Here is a 15,948-nt window from a genome sequence, read left to right as displayed (position 1 = left end):
TTCGATCAGATTGCATTCAAGAGGAGTCACGCCTTGCTACCAGAGAAATGCATAAAGGCTCTCCTGGAGGAGATCAACATGTGCTTGCATCTCAACATGTTCGAAGAAAGGGAGACCATTGGAAGAAGAACAACTTCAAAAGAGATCTAGAGATTTCAGACCTCCTACTTTCGATTCAAGGAAGAAGCCAAAGGGATCTTTCACGTGTCTGTTGCTTCATATGCGACAAGTTTGGACATTATGCCAAAGAATGTCAGAATCCGCCCATGCAAAAGGGGGCCAACCTAAATGAAGTTGCAAAATCAGAGGATAATGAAGACTATCTCTTCATTTATGCCTTGTCTAGCAATGTGCCAATCGATAGTAACACTTGGTTGATAGACAGTGGTGCATCTAAACACATCACGGGATATCGGGAGCATCTCTCAGACTTGATGGAGAAAGAGTCCAATCTTCATGTGGTAATTGGTGATGATGCTCAGTATTCGGTAAGAGGTTTTGGTAGCACTTCTTTAAATTTAGAATCTGGCATGTCCTTACATCTTAGTGATATTGTATTTGTCCCTGGAATTAAGAGGAATTTAATTTCTATTTCTGCCCTAGAAGATAAAGGTTATCAAATAGCATTTTTTGAGGGTAAAGTACTTGCATGGTCTAAGAAATATAGTATTAAATATTCTCATGTTATTGGAAATAGATATGATAGTTTGTATAAGCTTTCAGCTAACCCCATTTGAGCACTCATTCATGAAGCCCTTGAATCTTGCGAACTATGGCATAGAAGGCTCGGTCATCTTCACTATCAGGCACTTCCTTCACTTGAAAAGATGGTTAAAGGTATACCTAAACTTAATCAATCTCATGATGATGCTTGCAAAGATTGTGCATTAGGTAAGAACACTAAAAGTCCATTTCATAAAAGTGAAAGTAGAGCTAAGGAAAAATTAGCACTTGTTCATTCTAATCTATGTGGACCCGTGTTTGTTCCTTCACCTAGCAGATTTCTATACTATGTTACATTTATTGATGATTTCTCTAGAAAGACTTGGATTTACTTTCTAAAATTTAAAGAATCTAATGAAGTGTTAAGTAGGTTCAAAGAATTTAAAGCTCTAGCTGAAAATATGTATGGTGAAAGGATTAAAGTGTTAAGATCTGACAATGGAGGTTAATACACCTCAAGTGGCTTCAATGACTTTTGTGTAGAAATAGGAATTAAGAGGGAGTTCTACGTTCCCTACAATCCTCAGCAAAATGGTGTAGTTGAACAAAAGAATAGAGCCATTGTTGAAGTTGCCAAAGCTATGATTCACGATCAAGACCTGCAAACCTCCTTATGGGCTGAAGTATCCAAGACTGCAGTGTACATTCAGAATAGATGCCCTCATCGTGTCCTAAAGAACACAACTCCCGAGGAAGCTTTCACTGGAGTCAAACCAGATATCAGCCACCTAAAGATCTTTAGAAGTCCTGTATATGTTCATGTGCCAAAGGAAAAGAGTATTAAGTTAGAGTCTTTAAAGTATTTAATGGTGAAATGCTAATTCTCGTTCTATATGTGGATGATTTATTTCTAACTGGTGAAGATAATCTCATCATTAGGTGTAAGAAAAAATTAACTACTGAATTTGAAATGAAGGATCTAGGTATAATGCATTACTTTCTAGGGTTAGAAGTGTGGCAAAGACCTAATGAAATTATTCTAAGTCAAGGTAAATATGCTATTGATATTTTGAAAAGATTTGGTATGATGGATTGTAAACCTATGTCTACTGTTATGGAAACTAACTTGAAGAAGTTGAGTATTTTTGCAACTAACTCTGATTTTGCAGATCCTTCAGAGTACAGGCAGTTGATTGGATCCTTGATGTATCTAGTCAACACTAGACCAAATATTTGCTATGCAATGAGTGCACTTAGCCAATTCATGAATCAGCCAAAGAATGTTCACTTGGTGGCAGCCAAGCACATCCTGAGATACTTGCGTGGAACAGTTGGCTATGGACTGACGTATCCAATCAACACAGTAATCAATTTGGAAGGCTACTCTGATTTTGATTGGGCTGGAAGTGTTACTGACAGGAAAAGCACTTCAGGAATCTATTTCAGCTTGGGTTCCGCTATGATCTCTTGGGCCAGTAGGAAACAGTCCTCAGTTGCATTAAGTACTGCAGAAGCTGAATACATTGCTTCAAGTGTGGCAACTAGAGAAGCAGTTTGGCTTCGCAAGCTAATTGTTGGGTTGTTTGGACAACCTTGGGAATTCACTATTATTTATTGTGATAATCAGAGTTGTATTAAAATGTCTAATGATCGTGTGTTGCATGACAGGTCAAAACATGTGGAAACTCACTATCACTATGTTCTTGATATGGCACAAAGAGGTGCCATCCAGCTGAAATATATCAGCACTGATGAATAGGTTTCATATGTTTTCACCAAGCCTCTAGCTCGAGTGAAGTTTGAGTACTTCAGAGAGAAGCTTGGAATTGTGGAGAACACAACATTGATTGAGAGGGAGTCTCAGTATCAGTGATGCCATTTAGTTTGCATCCTCCACCCTCTGCGAGTAATGCAAGGTGGAGTCACCCTCTGCGGGCAATGCAAGGTGACATTGTATCCTTCCCTAGGAGAAGGTTGAGGTGTAAGACCTCTTCCACCCTGTTGGGTCTCAAATCAGTAGATTGGATAGGTTCTAAGGAAATGTCAACTCCTATGATCAAACCCTCCAATTGACTTGGCCAACTTATAGAGCGAACCTATTTGGTTACTAACTCTCTCACTTTAGGCTCTGCGGGACCTAGGAGGGTATTCCTACTCACTAGTTGTTCCTTCAACTAGTGCTTTTTATAGAAGATTTAGTGTCTTAATCTGATATCTCCCAGTCTTAGAATGGCATAAGTTTCTTAAACAGGCTTATTTGAGATGTGTGTATTGATCTATGTATCTTACAAAAGTATATATGTTACACTTTGGCTAAATTACCTACTATACCTACTCTACTAATCCTAATGCTTAAAAGTAAAGGGTAATTGTTATGGTTAAAGGGTTTGTTTACAAATGAGCAGTGTATTTCCTCTTATTTAGGCTACAGAGTCTTATATTTCACTAGGACTTCATGTATGCTTCTATGAGACAATTTTCAAATCTACCCCTTTGGTAAATCTGTCAGTTACTTTCCCTCAAAAAGATTCATTAACTGTTTTATTCTATAATTTGCTTGAATGAATTTAACCCTTACTTTAAGAGACCATTCAAGGAAGAATTACCAGGAACAATTACAATTCACAAGTAAGTCTTTTATTCAAACTTATAACGATAAGAACATAAACTTCACTAAGAAGACACAAGCAACCTTATCTTCTTCGAGATAATATCGTAGAACAACTGCCTACTGAAAATATGTTAACTCTCAACACATATGAGAAAGAAAATGCAACTGGTTATTTTTGATAAAAAGTTTAAAAGTACAAAATTGCCTCCATCTCAAGTATCTCTCCTCCCCCTCTCTTTACATTTTACATCGCACATATATATGTGATTGAATGGTTTTCATACCCCTTTGGGTGAAAAGACACCCCCCTTTTAAATAAAAATAATTCCAAATACCGAAATTGCCTTAGTTTATGTAATTAATTGTCACTTTACAAGTTGTTTAGGCATATTAGAGGTATTTTAAGGCTATTTTATGGGTATATAATGGATAAATGGTCTTTAAATGATGTAAATACCCTCTTTTACTCTATGGAGCTTATATATTCATTCTTGCAGGCAATGCAAGATGAAAGTCATGAATGGATCATGACAAGTGGCAGAATTCCTCCCTAGCTAAGAGGGAGTGTTGAAAATAATAGCTAGCTCGGATACCTGATTATTGAATTTTAATGTTGTCAATGACAATTAAAATTCATATGTATTATCTCTCATGTAAATGCATTATTAAGATGGACCCAAGCATCTAATGTGCAAAGTAATCAAATGTGATTATTGGGCTAGACCCAAATGTGTAACGTGAGGTAGCATGGAAGGTAATTAAATATAATTATTGGGTTGGACCCAAATGTAACGTGAGGAATGTATTATGACAATGCAATATAATTTAGATAAACATGCAAACCGACTTAGTGGTAATTGGCGCCAAAAGGTTGATATAAAACTATCAACAAATGAAGTCATTCTACAATCATATACCACGGATATAATTTGCTCTTCTATATCAGTGAACTCTCCTTACTTGTGTGAAATTACTTAAAGGTATTGATAGGCGAAGTTGAAGGCTCTCCTTGTGCGATTTTGCTCCAGCCTATCTCAGACAACTATTGTTGATCTCCTTTAGTCATTTGTTGTTGATTAGAGCTGCATCCTTCATTGCTCCGCTAACTTGTTGTTTGAACAGCAATCTGAGATAAGTTTGCCATATTGTAATCTAAGATAAGTTTGCCATATTATATTTAAGGTTGGGTTTTTCACCTCCAAGAGGGAGGTTTTCTCAGGGTATTGGTGTCTTTTGTCTTGTGCTTTATTGTTGTTATTATTTATTCACAGTTTGATTATAATCTAATTGCTTAAATTAACATCTTTCACCAGGGATTTCTTCTTGTTTTTCCCAGTATCAGTGCTAGTCTAGTGAACACATATAAGCTTTCTTCTTTCCTATGTTTTTCTTCTTCTTCTTTTTTATTATCAAGTCTCCTCTGAAGTTGTACTCCTATGAAGTCTACAGAGTCCACATGTCTGTCCAGTGGCAGCCTTTTATGTTAAAATTAGACTTTCAGATTTAATGGAAAACTCATAAACTGAATCTTAATTGATTTGTTGTTTAGTTTAGTGACTTTCAGAATTAGGCATAAACATAAAGATGAACAATAATGAAACACGACACGCAAATACCCTAGGAAAACCTCCTAAGAGGAAAAACCCAGCAATAAAGGCCCATAGGTTTGATTATGCATTCAATTCCAAAAGGTAACAATGTGTACTTAGTTGCAACTCAAATCTGAGATCTATATTCTGCACACTTGCATAAATCTGATCTGCTTCTTTATCATGAACAGGTTTGCACTAGGTTCTTACTTCCACAGGGAATAAGTCTGCCCTTTCAAGTGAATATATTTGCTTCGGGTCTATATCAAATCTGCACCTTGAAGAACTTGCTATCAACAGAAACAAAGTATCATATCTGCACCTTGAAGGACTTGCTATCAGCAGCAACAATATTCGCTATGATCTTGAACAAATTCGCTATAATCTCCTTGAACAGATTCGCCAAGTTCAGTAACAACTTTCACACCTTTAAAGCATATATCCTTTTTCGTTGTTTGTGTGTGTATTGAATAGCAAATGACTTTGTTATATATGAGTTCTAACGTGCAAGTTTACCTTTGGGGTCGGCCCCATATTTTGGCACCCATATTTTATATTTAACCTTCACACGTTACCTTAATTGTTCTGCCCTATTTAAGGGTCACATGCTACATGGGAATAGGACCCAGTTGAGTTTCCACATTACATCAAGAAGAAGGGCCTAGCCCTATAAGGATTCGAATCCTTATTTATTTTCCTCTCTAAGTTACAATAGACTAACACTCCCTCTTAACTAGGGAGGAAAATAAATACATAACCAAATTCACATGGAGAATCCCATGGCATGAATAATTACAATGTTTAAGATTAGGGCCCAGCCCTAATAGTACAATCAATATACAATTTGTGATTTGATCACACAATTACATTACAATGAACCTTTACATGATCTTCTCTTGCAATGCCTGCAAAGGATGAAGCCAACACTTCATAACTTCACACTTTCCTGGGGACCTGCATGTAACACCATGATCTTTCATCATGCACATCCGTAGAGGATGACAGAGACCTTTCCATACGCACACCTACAATAATTAATACTCAAAGATATATATAACTATACAACATAAATCATGCACAACCGCAAAGGATACATATGTTTTTTTACTGAGAAGAACAACCTGTCACCTTGCACACCGTAGAGGGTGAACTCACCTTGCACTCCATAGAGGGTGAGAAATAACTGCCACCTTGCACTCCGCAGAGGGTGGAAAGAACTGCCACCTTGCACTTCGCAGAGGGTGGACTCACCTTGCACTCCGCAGAGGGCGAGAGAGAACTGCCACCTTGCACTCCGCAGAGGAAGGACTCACCTTGCACTCCGCAGAGGGTAGATGATACACCCAGTGTATTATAGAATATAACCAGAACACTTGTTAGTTTCAACATAGAATAAAGGAAAACATTTGTAATAATCAAGTAACACATTTATCAATTCCATCATTAGAGCAATAGATCACAATGATTAGAAACCAACAATAAGATTTTACTGAGATAAAGAGTATTTTAAAGATGTCATGGGACTCCCTCTAAAACCCTATCTAGAAGATAAATCCACAACAAATTTATGACTTAAAGTTGGAACCAAACTTAAATCTAAAACAAAATTTAACTTAAAGATGGATCAACAAACCAATAGATCAAAGGAGGAAATCTTCACGATTGTGAGGATTTGATACGTCATTTATGTTTGCATCTTCTTGCTCATCCTGAATTTGATAGTCCCTTGCAAAGTGGCCACGCTTGTTGCATCGGAAGCATCGGATGTGGGATAAGTCTCTTGGTCTTTTCTTTGAAGGAGGGGTAGGAGAGCTGAAATCTCTATTTATCTTGAAAACATTCTTCTTCCAATGGATGTCTTCCTTCTTAGCCAAGAGGACATGTTGCTCATCATAAGGGTTCTTAATTTTTCCTTTCGCAGCCAACCGAGACTCTTCTTGAATGCAATCTCCCATTACTTGATCAAACTTAGGAAGCTCAACTCTGGCACAGATTCCTTGAACAAATGGTTCCAAAGAGGGAGGAAAACCATTTAGGGTAGTCATAGATAAGTCATTGTCTTCAACACTCTTCCCAATGGTGGCAAGTTGATCTCTCAGCTCAGAGATTCTCATGAAGTAAGCAGCAACAAGTTCTTCTTTCTCTAATTTGATGTAGGAGAGTTGATTCCTTAAGGCAAGGATGTAGCTGGTATTTTTGACTTCGTACATCTTTTCCAATGTAGAGAACATCTCCCTAGAGGACTTCGTCATGGAGATGGATGGCAGCAAATGGTTTTTGACGGAGTTTATTATTATCCTTTGAGCTTGGAAGTCCTTCTTCTTCCAATCTTCTTTCTCACTTGCACCCTCAGGTTCCTTAGCATTCTTGCTAACATATGCAGCAAGATCATTCAATGCCATCATTATCTTGACCTTCCAAGAAGAGAAATTTGTGTGACCTTCCAACCTATCTTCAGACCTAATATAAGAAGCCATGGGGACTAAACTTTTGATCAGCAGGTTAGAAGGAAGCACAAATCTGATTACAGCCTCTATACGAACCTAGGGCTCTGATACCATGTTGAAATTAGACTTTCAGATTTAATGGAAAACTCGGAAACTGAATCTTAATTGATTTGTTGTTTAGTTTAGTGACTTTCAAAATTAGGCATAGATGAATAATAATGAAACACGGCACGCAAATACCCTGGGAAAACCTCCTGAGAGGAAAAACCCAGCAATAAAGGCCCACAAGTCTGATTATGCATTCAATTCCAAAAGGTAACAATGTGTACTTAGCTGCAACTCAAATCTGAGATCTGTATTCTGCACACTTGCATAAATCTGATCTACTTCTTTATCATGAACAGGTTTGCACTAGGTTCTTACTTCCACAGGGAATAAGTTTGCCCTTTCAAGTGAATATATTTGCTTCGGGTTTGTATCAAATCTGCACCTTGAAGAACTTGCTATCAACAACAACAAAGTATCAAATCTACACCTTGAAGGACTTTCTATCAACAGCAACAATATTCGCTATGATCTTGAACAAATTCGCTATAATCTCCTTGAACAGATTCGCCAAGTTCAGTAACAACTTTCGCACCTTTAAAGCAGATATCCTTTTTCGTTGTTTGTGTGTGTTGGCTTGACGATGATTGTAATGTATTCATCACTTGTTGTCATTGATGAAACACTCTCACACACACATATGATTACATTGACTACCAGTGTAACTTCAATTGGTTTACACTGACAATCGGCATGTTTAAGGTCTATCTCTAACCGGTACTTTGTGTCAACCGACATGTGCTTAAGAGATAACATGTGGCTACACTAAGTCAGCATCAAAATGAAGATGAAGATGGAGATGGAGATCAAGCGGAAGATTCCAGGACAACGATTCACATGTTTTGTTCCAACCAGTATTGACTGTTCTAACCGGTATTTGATTTTGTGATGAGTTACTAGCACTGTTTTCTTGGCAGTCATTTTGTAATGAGTTATGATTACTTGTCTAGATACACTGCACCTAGGAAATTGTGTTTTGATTTCCTTAGGCCGGCATAAGATTTGAATGTCTATTTAAAGACATCTTAGTGAATCATTTCAAATATAATACTGAAAGTGATAGAGAGGAGATTATGCGAAAAGAGTGAAAGCTTTTGTTGAAAAGCGAAAAGTGTTAAAGATGAAGAGCATTGTTGAATGTACTTAGAATGATCTGATCAAGCAAGTATTGTGCTACGCAGAACAGATCAAACATTCTTGTTGTTTTCTAATCACTGCAACAAAATCAAATCCCCTAACCGGGTAAGCTCTAACAAGCTTCATTGTACAAATCCTCTAACAAGGTGATCTATCAGTTTGGATTCTTAAATCCTCCAGCGAGTTTACTCCTAAATGGGTCTTCAGAAATAAGCTGAATGAGGATGGCACAGTGATTAGAAACAAAGCCAAACTGGTGTGCAAAGGATATGCCCAAGAGTAAGGAGAAGACTATGGAGAAACCTTTGCTCTTGTAGCTAGATTGGAAGGAGTTCGTATGCTTCTTGCATATGCATCTTTTAAAGGCTTCAAAGTATATCAAATGGATGTAAAATCTGCATTCCTAAATGGTGTACTTGATGAGGAGGTGTATATAGAGCAACCAGATGGATTTGCCCTATCTGAAGATAGTGACATGGTGTGTAGGCTACATAAAGCCTTATATGGTCTAAAGCAAGCACCTAGAGCATGGTATGAACACCTGCATTCCCATCTTGTGAAGATTGGATTTGAGAGAACAAGTGAAGATGGCAATATCTACTTGAAGTCTGAAGGAGATCAGATCCTGATCTGTGAGGTATTTGTTGATGACATTATCTTTGGTGGAGATGACAAGATGAGACATGAATTTGCATATGAGATGAAGAAAGAGTTTGAGATGTCACTCATAGGGGAGATTAAGTTCTTCATTGGACTACAGATCCAGCAAAGGAAAGATGGAATCTTTATCACTCAGTCCAAGTATGTCAAAGAGGTGTTGAAGACCTTTGGCATGGAAGATAGCAAACCGGTTGGTACACCGATGGTGACCGGTTGTAAACTATCCAAAGAGGATGACTCTGTATTGGTTGATAAGAAGGAATACCGATCAATGATTGGTAAGATGCATTATGTAGTGCATAGCAAACTGGATATTGCACATGCAGTTGGCATTACTGCAAGGTTCCAAAAAAGTCCAAGAGAATCTCACTTGGTTGCAGTCAAGCGGATTCTTAGGTATCTGAAAGGAACTATTGACTATGGGTTATGGTATCTATACAATAATGATTTTAACCTGAAAGTGTTCATAGATGTTGATTGGGCTGGTAATGTAGATGATCGGAAGAGCACAACTGGGTGTGCATTCTTCCTCGGTGGTAGACTGGTCTCATGGATGAGTAAAAAGCAGAGTTGTATCTCTCAGTCTACAGCGGAAGCAGAGTATGTTGCAGCTTTCATGAATTGCACTCAAACAATTTGGATGAAGCATGTATTGAATGGCTTCAAAGTTCCAGTGTCTGAACTGGTAAGTATATTTTGTGACAATACTAGTGCAATTAATATCTCCAAGAATCCGGTTTTACATTCTAGAACCAAGCACTTTGAGCTTAAGTATCAGTTCTTGAGGGAAAAGGTTCAGAATAAAGAGATTGCACTGGAGCATGTTTCCAGTAAGGAGCAGTTAGCAGACATATTCACTGAGCCTCTCCCAAAGAATACATTTATATACTTAAGAGGTGAATTAGGGGTACTACCCCTTCAGGAGGTGAACTAAAGGTATATGCTCCACACCAGTCATGTATTGCATAGACAAATTTTTCTTTAGGATTGATGTGTTGAAGGACGCTACTCCTCAGGGGGAGCGGCATAATGGAACAGGGAAGCTTGTGCCTCCACTTTGACATTGTTGTCAAAGGGGTAGAAGATGTGAAGCGGAGAAGATATCTGCAGAAATTGGGGGAGAAGATGTGAAGTGGAGAGATATCTTTGTATATTGTCATCAATGCCAAAGGGGGAGATTGTTGGCATTATGTGAACCGGTATGTGGACATCATGACATTGTATGTTGTCATTGATGTCAATATGTTCAAGAGGTGTGAATTGGCAGATGTGAGAACTGGTATAACACTGTGAACCGACATTTGTGCCAAAGTGAAATGGTGTGTTTGTTCAAGGTGAATCGGCATACAATTATGGCAACCGGCACATGGAAGTGTTGTATGACTACTGGTTGGTAGTCTCAACTTCAGGGTTTCTGGTTGATGTGCTTCAAGCCTATGTGGCTCAACTGGTGATATTGTGTGATGAGTTAGCATTGTAAAGAAGAACAGATCGTGTTGCCACATAATCCTGTGTGCGTGAAGGATCTTGCATGAGGGAGATTGTTTCTATCTACCTCAGGAATGTGCGAAGTCTGTTAAACAGTGATAACGTGTGATGGGTTATCAGCCGCCATAAAATCGGTGGAAATGGACGATGGAGAATGTCTTGAGATTGGATCAAGACTGTCGCATTTAAAGCACTGTGCTCAACGGTCAGGATTGAACCGTTTGAATTCCTTAACCTAACAGGTTTAGGGTTTAGGGTTTATGCTACTGACCTATCTATTTTCCTATGAGGTCAATGTTGTGTCTTGCTCTAAATTTGTTGGCAAAAGTTGTGTGTGTGTGTATCCAAGAGAAGGGATACGTAATTCTTGCCAAACCAAAAGGAGAGAAGTGATACCTACAGAGTGTAAGTGCAGAAGGTGAAGAGGAGCTTAAGTGGATCTGCATTGATATTGAGTGTTGTTACCAGATCATTGTAATACCTGTTGATGTCTAACCACCTCAACAGTTGGAAAATCCCTTAACAGGGTAGCCTTAACCGGCTTGTTGAAAATCCTTTAACAGGGTAATTCAAAGCTACCGAGTTCGAAATCCTTTAGCTATTGAGTTCTTTAAATCCTCTAACAAGGTAACCTTTAACAGGGTTTAACCCTTAATCGAGTATTGTAGCCATCCCTTGACTGGGTGATCTCTAACAGGATCGGTTCCTAGCAGAACCTATTGTAATGTCTCTAACCAGACAAGGATCCTAACAGAGCGGACTTCCAAAGAGTTCAAAAATAGTTTGTGGGTATTCATCCCCACCGTGGTTTTTCCCAGTTGGGTTTCCACGTGAAAAATATGTGTGTCGTGTGTGATGCTTTTATCTTGTGATGCTTTGCTATTGTCTGTCAAGCATATGATGGTTCTGTGTTTTATGCCTATCAATAAAACATGTTGAACTAGCTGTTATTATGATCTGATGATAGATTACCTGTTTATGCATAAGGGTGAAATGGTAGTGTAGTCTCGAGTTGAGTGAAAAGCTAAGTGAGTAACCAATTAATGCTTGTCTCAAACATTCTTAGCTTTACCAGTTGCACTCTGTTTCAAACCGGTGTCGTTGTCTGCCAGTCATTTGAAGTGTCTACGGTTAAACCGGTTTAGGACTGTATTTTTTTCTGTACTGATTCATCCCCCCCCTCTCAGTACCGGTTTGGTACTATTCGCTCATCATTGAGTTATCATTCTCTCAATTTCAGCTAGTCAAGTTCTAACTAATTTGAAACCGTTAATTAAGATTGATTGCTTAATATTTTACATACCTTTTTTTTCATCATTGTCATTGTTAAGCTTGAAGTCTAAGCATAGAAGGTAGACATAGTCAAGTGAATTATATAGGAAGATGAGAATGACTAGTATTGAAATTTTGAGTCGGATGAATGGCTTGAACAATAGACGATGTAACAAGATGTAAGAAAATGAGGATAAGAAAACCTCAAACCTCTCTCAAAATATTTATTTACTTTTAAAAAAGGTCAATTTCAACAAATAATCGTCGTATATGAAAGTCAATAAACTGTGGCAAGGAGGACACAAGGAGAACGAACCTGCACAAGAATGTTAAATGCTTACTAGTACGTTAATCAGTGTATTTCCTTATTTGAGCTTTCTTTACCTTCACGATGTTCATGCGCTTCCCTGTATCACAATTGTTCATAAGTTTTTCCTTTTTATCCATTTCTTTGCCCACAAGTTTCAAGTTTTCCTATTTCATTTTTCTGACAAAAGGTAGTGGTAGTTGGTTGTTACCATCCCCAAAGAATTCCTCTCAAATCCAAGAAACTTCAGTTGCCACTTTATATATATACATATATATATATATATATATATATATATATATATATATATATATATATATATATATATATATATATATATATATATATATATATATATATGTCCTCTCTATACCACAAATTATTATTGTAGTCATATCAATTCATTTTGCATTTGCAAATCCAATCTTGCTCATAGTTGTATTCAAAAGGTTGACAAGTCACTGCTTAGTCGCTTACACTAATGATGTTATCAATGATGCTGAAACAATTTTGAGCAAAATATGTGATGTTCTCAAAGCCCACGAAGACAGATATAATGGTGTCATTGTTGATATAGAGAATATGCAAAAGGATGCTTCTCGTTTTGCAGCTTCACTCAAGGCATCACTTTCTCAATGGGCACACCAGGTCAATGATTCCCACTATGTTAACTCTAAAATACAAATCCCTTAGTAATAAATAGTACCTTCAATTCATACTTGTTGGATAGATGCGCGTATAGGGCAAGAAAGCGATCTGGATTAAAGTGCCCAAGGAACAGGTGAAACTAGTCCATGTTGCGATTGAGGTTAGTTTTCCAAAACTTTGCTACAACTATTAATGTTTTACACTCCAAGCCATTTTTTTATGCTTCAATAGTGTTTGGTGAATTGCAGGTGGGATTTTGGTACCACCATGCAGAGCCTTCATATGTGATGTTAGTGAATTGGATCCCTCAAACTCCTCCTACCATCCCTGATAATGCTTCTCATCAAGTGGGAATCACAGCTTTTGTATTCAACAAGGAGGGAGAGGTAAAAACATAATCCAATTCTTATATATTGTAGTTACTCTGCTTAATATTCTCCTCCTATCCATAGCAATGTAACTGTCAAGTGTGAAAAGACATTCACTATTTTGAGTGGTTGTTCGTGTTAAGAGGATTTTCTTTTCTTACATAACTGGGAAAATGTAAAGTTACTATAATGATTACCCATAAATTTTATTTTAATAGTGGTTGTGGGTTAGTGGTTTGAAGTGAAAAATCTGATACATAAATTATCGTGACAATGGCAATATAGGTTCTAGTAGTTCAAGAAAAGTGTGGCCCTTACAAAGATTTCGGGTTGTGGAAGATGCAAATAGGAAGGATTAACTAGGTATCAGGTTTAAATATCCTCATCAAACTAAATTTATGGCAATGCCCTTTTTCATGAACGCCCACTAATGCAATTATCGACTATTTATTTCTGATAAGGGGAAGGCATTAAGGAAGGGGTCATACGAGAAGTTCAGGAAGAAACAGGTAAATGTCACCTAGCTAACCATTTTCCTCTGAATCAGGATTTTTACCTTCTGTTCAATATAATTTTCAACTTTTTTTGATAATTTGAAGAATATTCATGCGCTTTTATAGATTGATACAGAATTTGTCCAAGTGGTTGGGTTTAGGTAAGAAAAACTTTCATTACAGAAAGTTGTAACTTGTTTCATGGTTGGTACGAAGAAGGATAAGGTTGAAATAGTAATTTTTAGCTCTCTAATAGTTGTGGGTGCATAAATTGCAGGGATGGTCATAATGCCCCTTTCAAAAAATCTGATCTGCTCTTCGTGTGCATGTTGAGATCTGTTTCTTCTAACATTGTTGTGCAAGATACAAAAATTTCAGCAGCCAAGGTACATGTTTAAGCATATGGTGGTAATTCTATGTCGCTAAATTGGAATTTAATTTGGGTTCAAGCAATTTTTTGTTTTTTTTTTTCAATGGATGGCGATGGAAGAATTTGCATCTCAACCTAAAAACCAACAAAGCAGACTTCTAAAAGATATAATCGGCATGTGTGTTGCCAACATGGAGGGACGATGTAAATGATTTTCGAGCATTAGGATATCGTCTAACTCACGCAAACCCTCTGCTTTTTATTGCGGTGTCGTTGATTCTCAATAATCGGACTTTGCAAATTTGAAAACATAGACAGAATGGATGTCAGCAACTTATTACATCCACTGTAATCAGGGCTAGATATTATTAGTCCTAGTCGTTTAAGTCAATTGGTTTTGTATTTAGAATATTTAGGGATTAATTTTTACTTTACTTGTATTGATTAAAAAATTTATATAAAAATAATAATAGTTTTTGAAAATGAATATTCATCTTTGATAAATTGAGGATGTAAATTTTTCATAAACAATATTTAAGAAATCAATTAATAGTATTTATTGATATTTTTATTGACTAAATTTTGTTTACTATTAGAACTTTCACATAACACAAGATAATTAATAAGTTTTTGTGCAAGACAATATACATGTCTTTGCTCCTCCCATTTTACAAAAATTGACACTAATGTTTAATGCATGGAAGCATATAAAACATTTTAAAACAACATTTCATCGTTCTAAGTTTAGACTTGATGGTTTATAAATAACAACATTTATTATAATACAAATAAAGTCAACATTGTTATTTATACGTATTTAAATTTTGTATCTCAACATTGAGTTAGTAAAGATTCTATTAATATATGATTACATATTCAAATAGAATCAACAATAACAAATCTAAAAGCATTATTCTTTACCAAACAAAATGAAACTTCATAACATTTTATTTAAATTATTTGTATATTATTAAGTACGATAATATATTTATTTAGTATTTATAATAGATTATTGATTATAAAATTTAATCATGTGAAAATTGAAAAACAAAGATATAATGGATGTCAATTACTTCATTAATATATTTATTGAGGTTAGTTCTAGATAATATTAATGCATGCAATTTATGATCCTTTATTATTTATTCTTAGTTTATGTTTGTCAAAAAATTATTAAAATATTTTCATGTAAAAAAGATATTTTATAAAATTAAGATGTAAATTTCTATTTAAAAATATTTAAAACACTAATTAATGATATTTATTAGCAGTCAAGAGAACAAACATCAAATGGTGTATTTTGAAAGTCACCCCGCAACCATTTACCTATAGGACCACCTTGACCAAAAATTATTTCTAGCAAGGACAGAAATCACAAAGTACTAAAGGTGCCAAAAAACCATGTGAACACAAGCCACATAGATCTAAAGAAACCCAAAAGCTTTATGGTAGAAAAAGTATCTAGCCATTCCAAAAAAACACAAAAAATTATACCCAAGAAATGGACTAGCACAAAAACACTCATAGGGTTTTCAAAGGCATCCCTCAACCTTTTACAATAGAAATCACTATAGCAACGACATCCTGGAGCACCTTGATAGGTCCAATGTCATCAGAACCAAGGGAACACAACATGCCCACAAGTAACTGAATATGGCAAGTACTCAAATAACTAGAAGCAATAGAAGCACAAAATACCACCATAGTGAATTTGCAACAACACAGAGTAGAAAATCTGGTAGGAGCATCAAGAGGGTCCACCGAGCAATAAGAACCTTGCTATCCACCA

At 36.4% G+C, this 15,948-nt stretch overlaps 1 protein-coding gene across 1 annotated transcript; it reads left to right on the top strand.

Moving 5' to 3' along the window:
* Positions 1-7,518: 7,518 nt before the first annotated feature.
* On the top strand, positions 7,519-14,187 carry LOC131028400 (nudix hydrolase 8-like). Its single transcript, XM_059216013.1, has 6 exons — positions 7,519-7,625; positions 12,729-12,927; positions 13,022-13,087; positions 13,176-13,313; positions 13,916-13,950; positions 14,067-14,187. Exons 1-6 carry the CDS (start codon positions 7,519-7,521, stop codon positions 14,185-14,187), a joined length of 666 nt encoding a protein of 221 aa, XP_059071996.1.
* The last annotated feature ends 1,761 nt before the right edge of the window (positions 14,188-15,948 follow it).

Source organism: Cryptomeria japonica, unplaced genomic scaffold, assembly GCF_030272615.1.
Source record: "Cryptomeria japonica unplaced genomic scaffold, Sugi_1.0 HiC_scaffold_479, whole genome shotgun sequence".
In the NCBI taxonomy this organism is placed as follows: Eukaryota; Viridiplantae; Streptophyta; class Pinopsida; order Cupressales; family Cupressaceae; genus Cryptomeria; species Cryptomeria japonica.
Note: the sequence above shows the minus strand (reverse complement) of the source record. Positions and strands in the feature narration are given on the sequence as shown.

What these genes read in the sequence shown, in the direction of transcription:
- LOC131028400 (XM_059216013.1), top strand. Translation starts at nt 7,519, where the DNA reads ATGAATAATAATGAAACACGGCACGCAAATACCCTGGGAAAACCTCCT. An exon ending in TATTCAACAAGGAGGGAGAG is followed by an intron (nt 13,314 to 13,915) that starts GTAAAAACATAA and finishes GCGCTTTTATAG; the next exon opens with ATTGATACAGAATTTGTCCA. An exon ending in GTCCAAGTGGTTGGGTTTAG is followed by an intron (nt 13,951 to 14,066) that starts GTAAGAAAAACT and finishes CATAAATTGCAG; the next exon opens with GGATGGTCATAATGCCCCTT.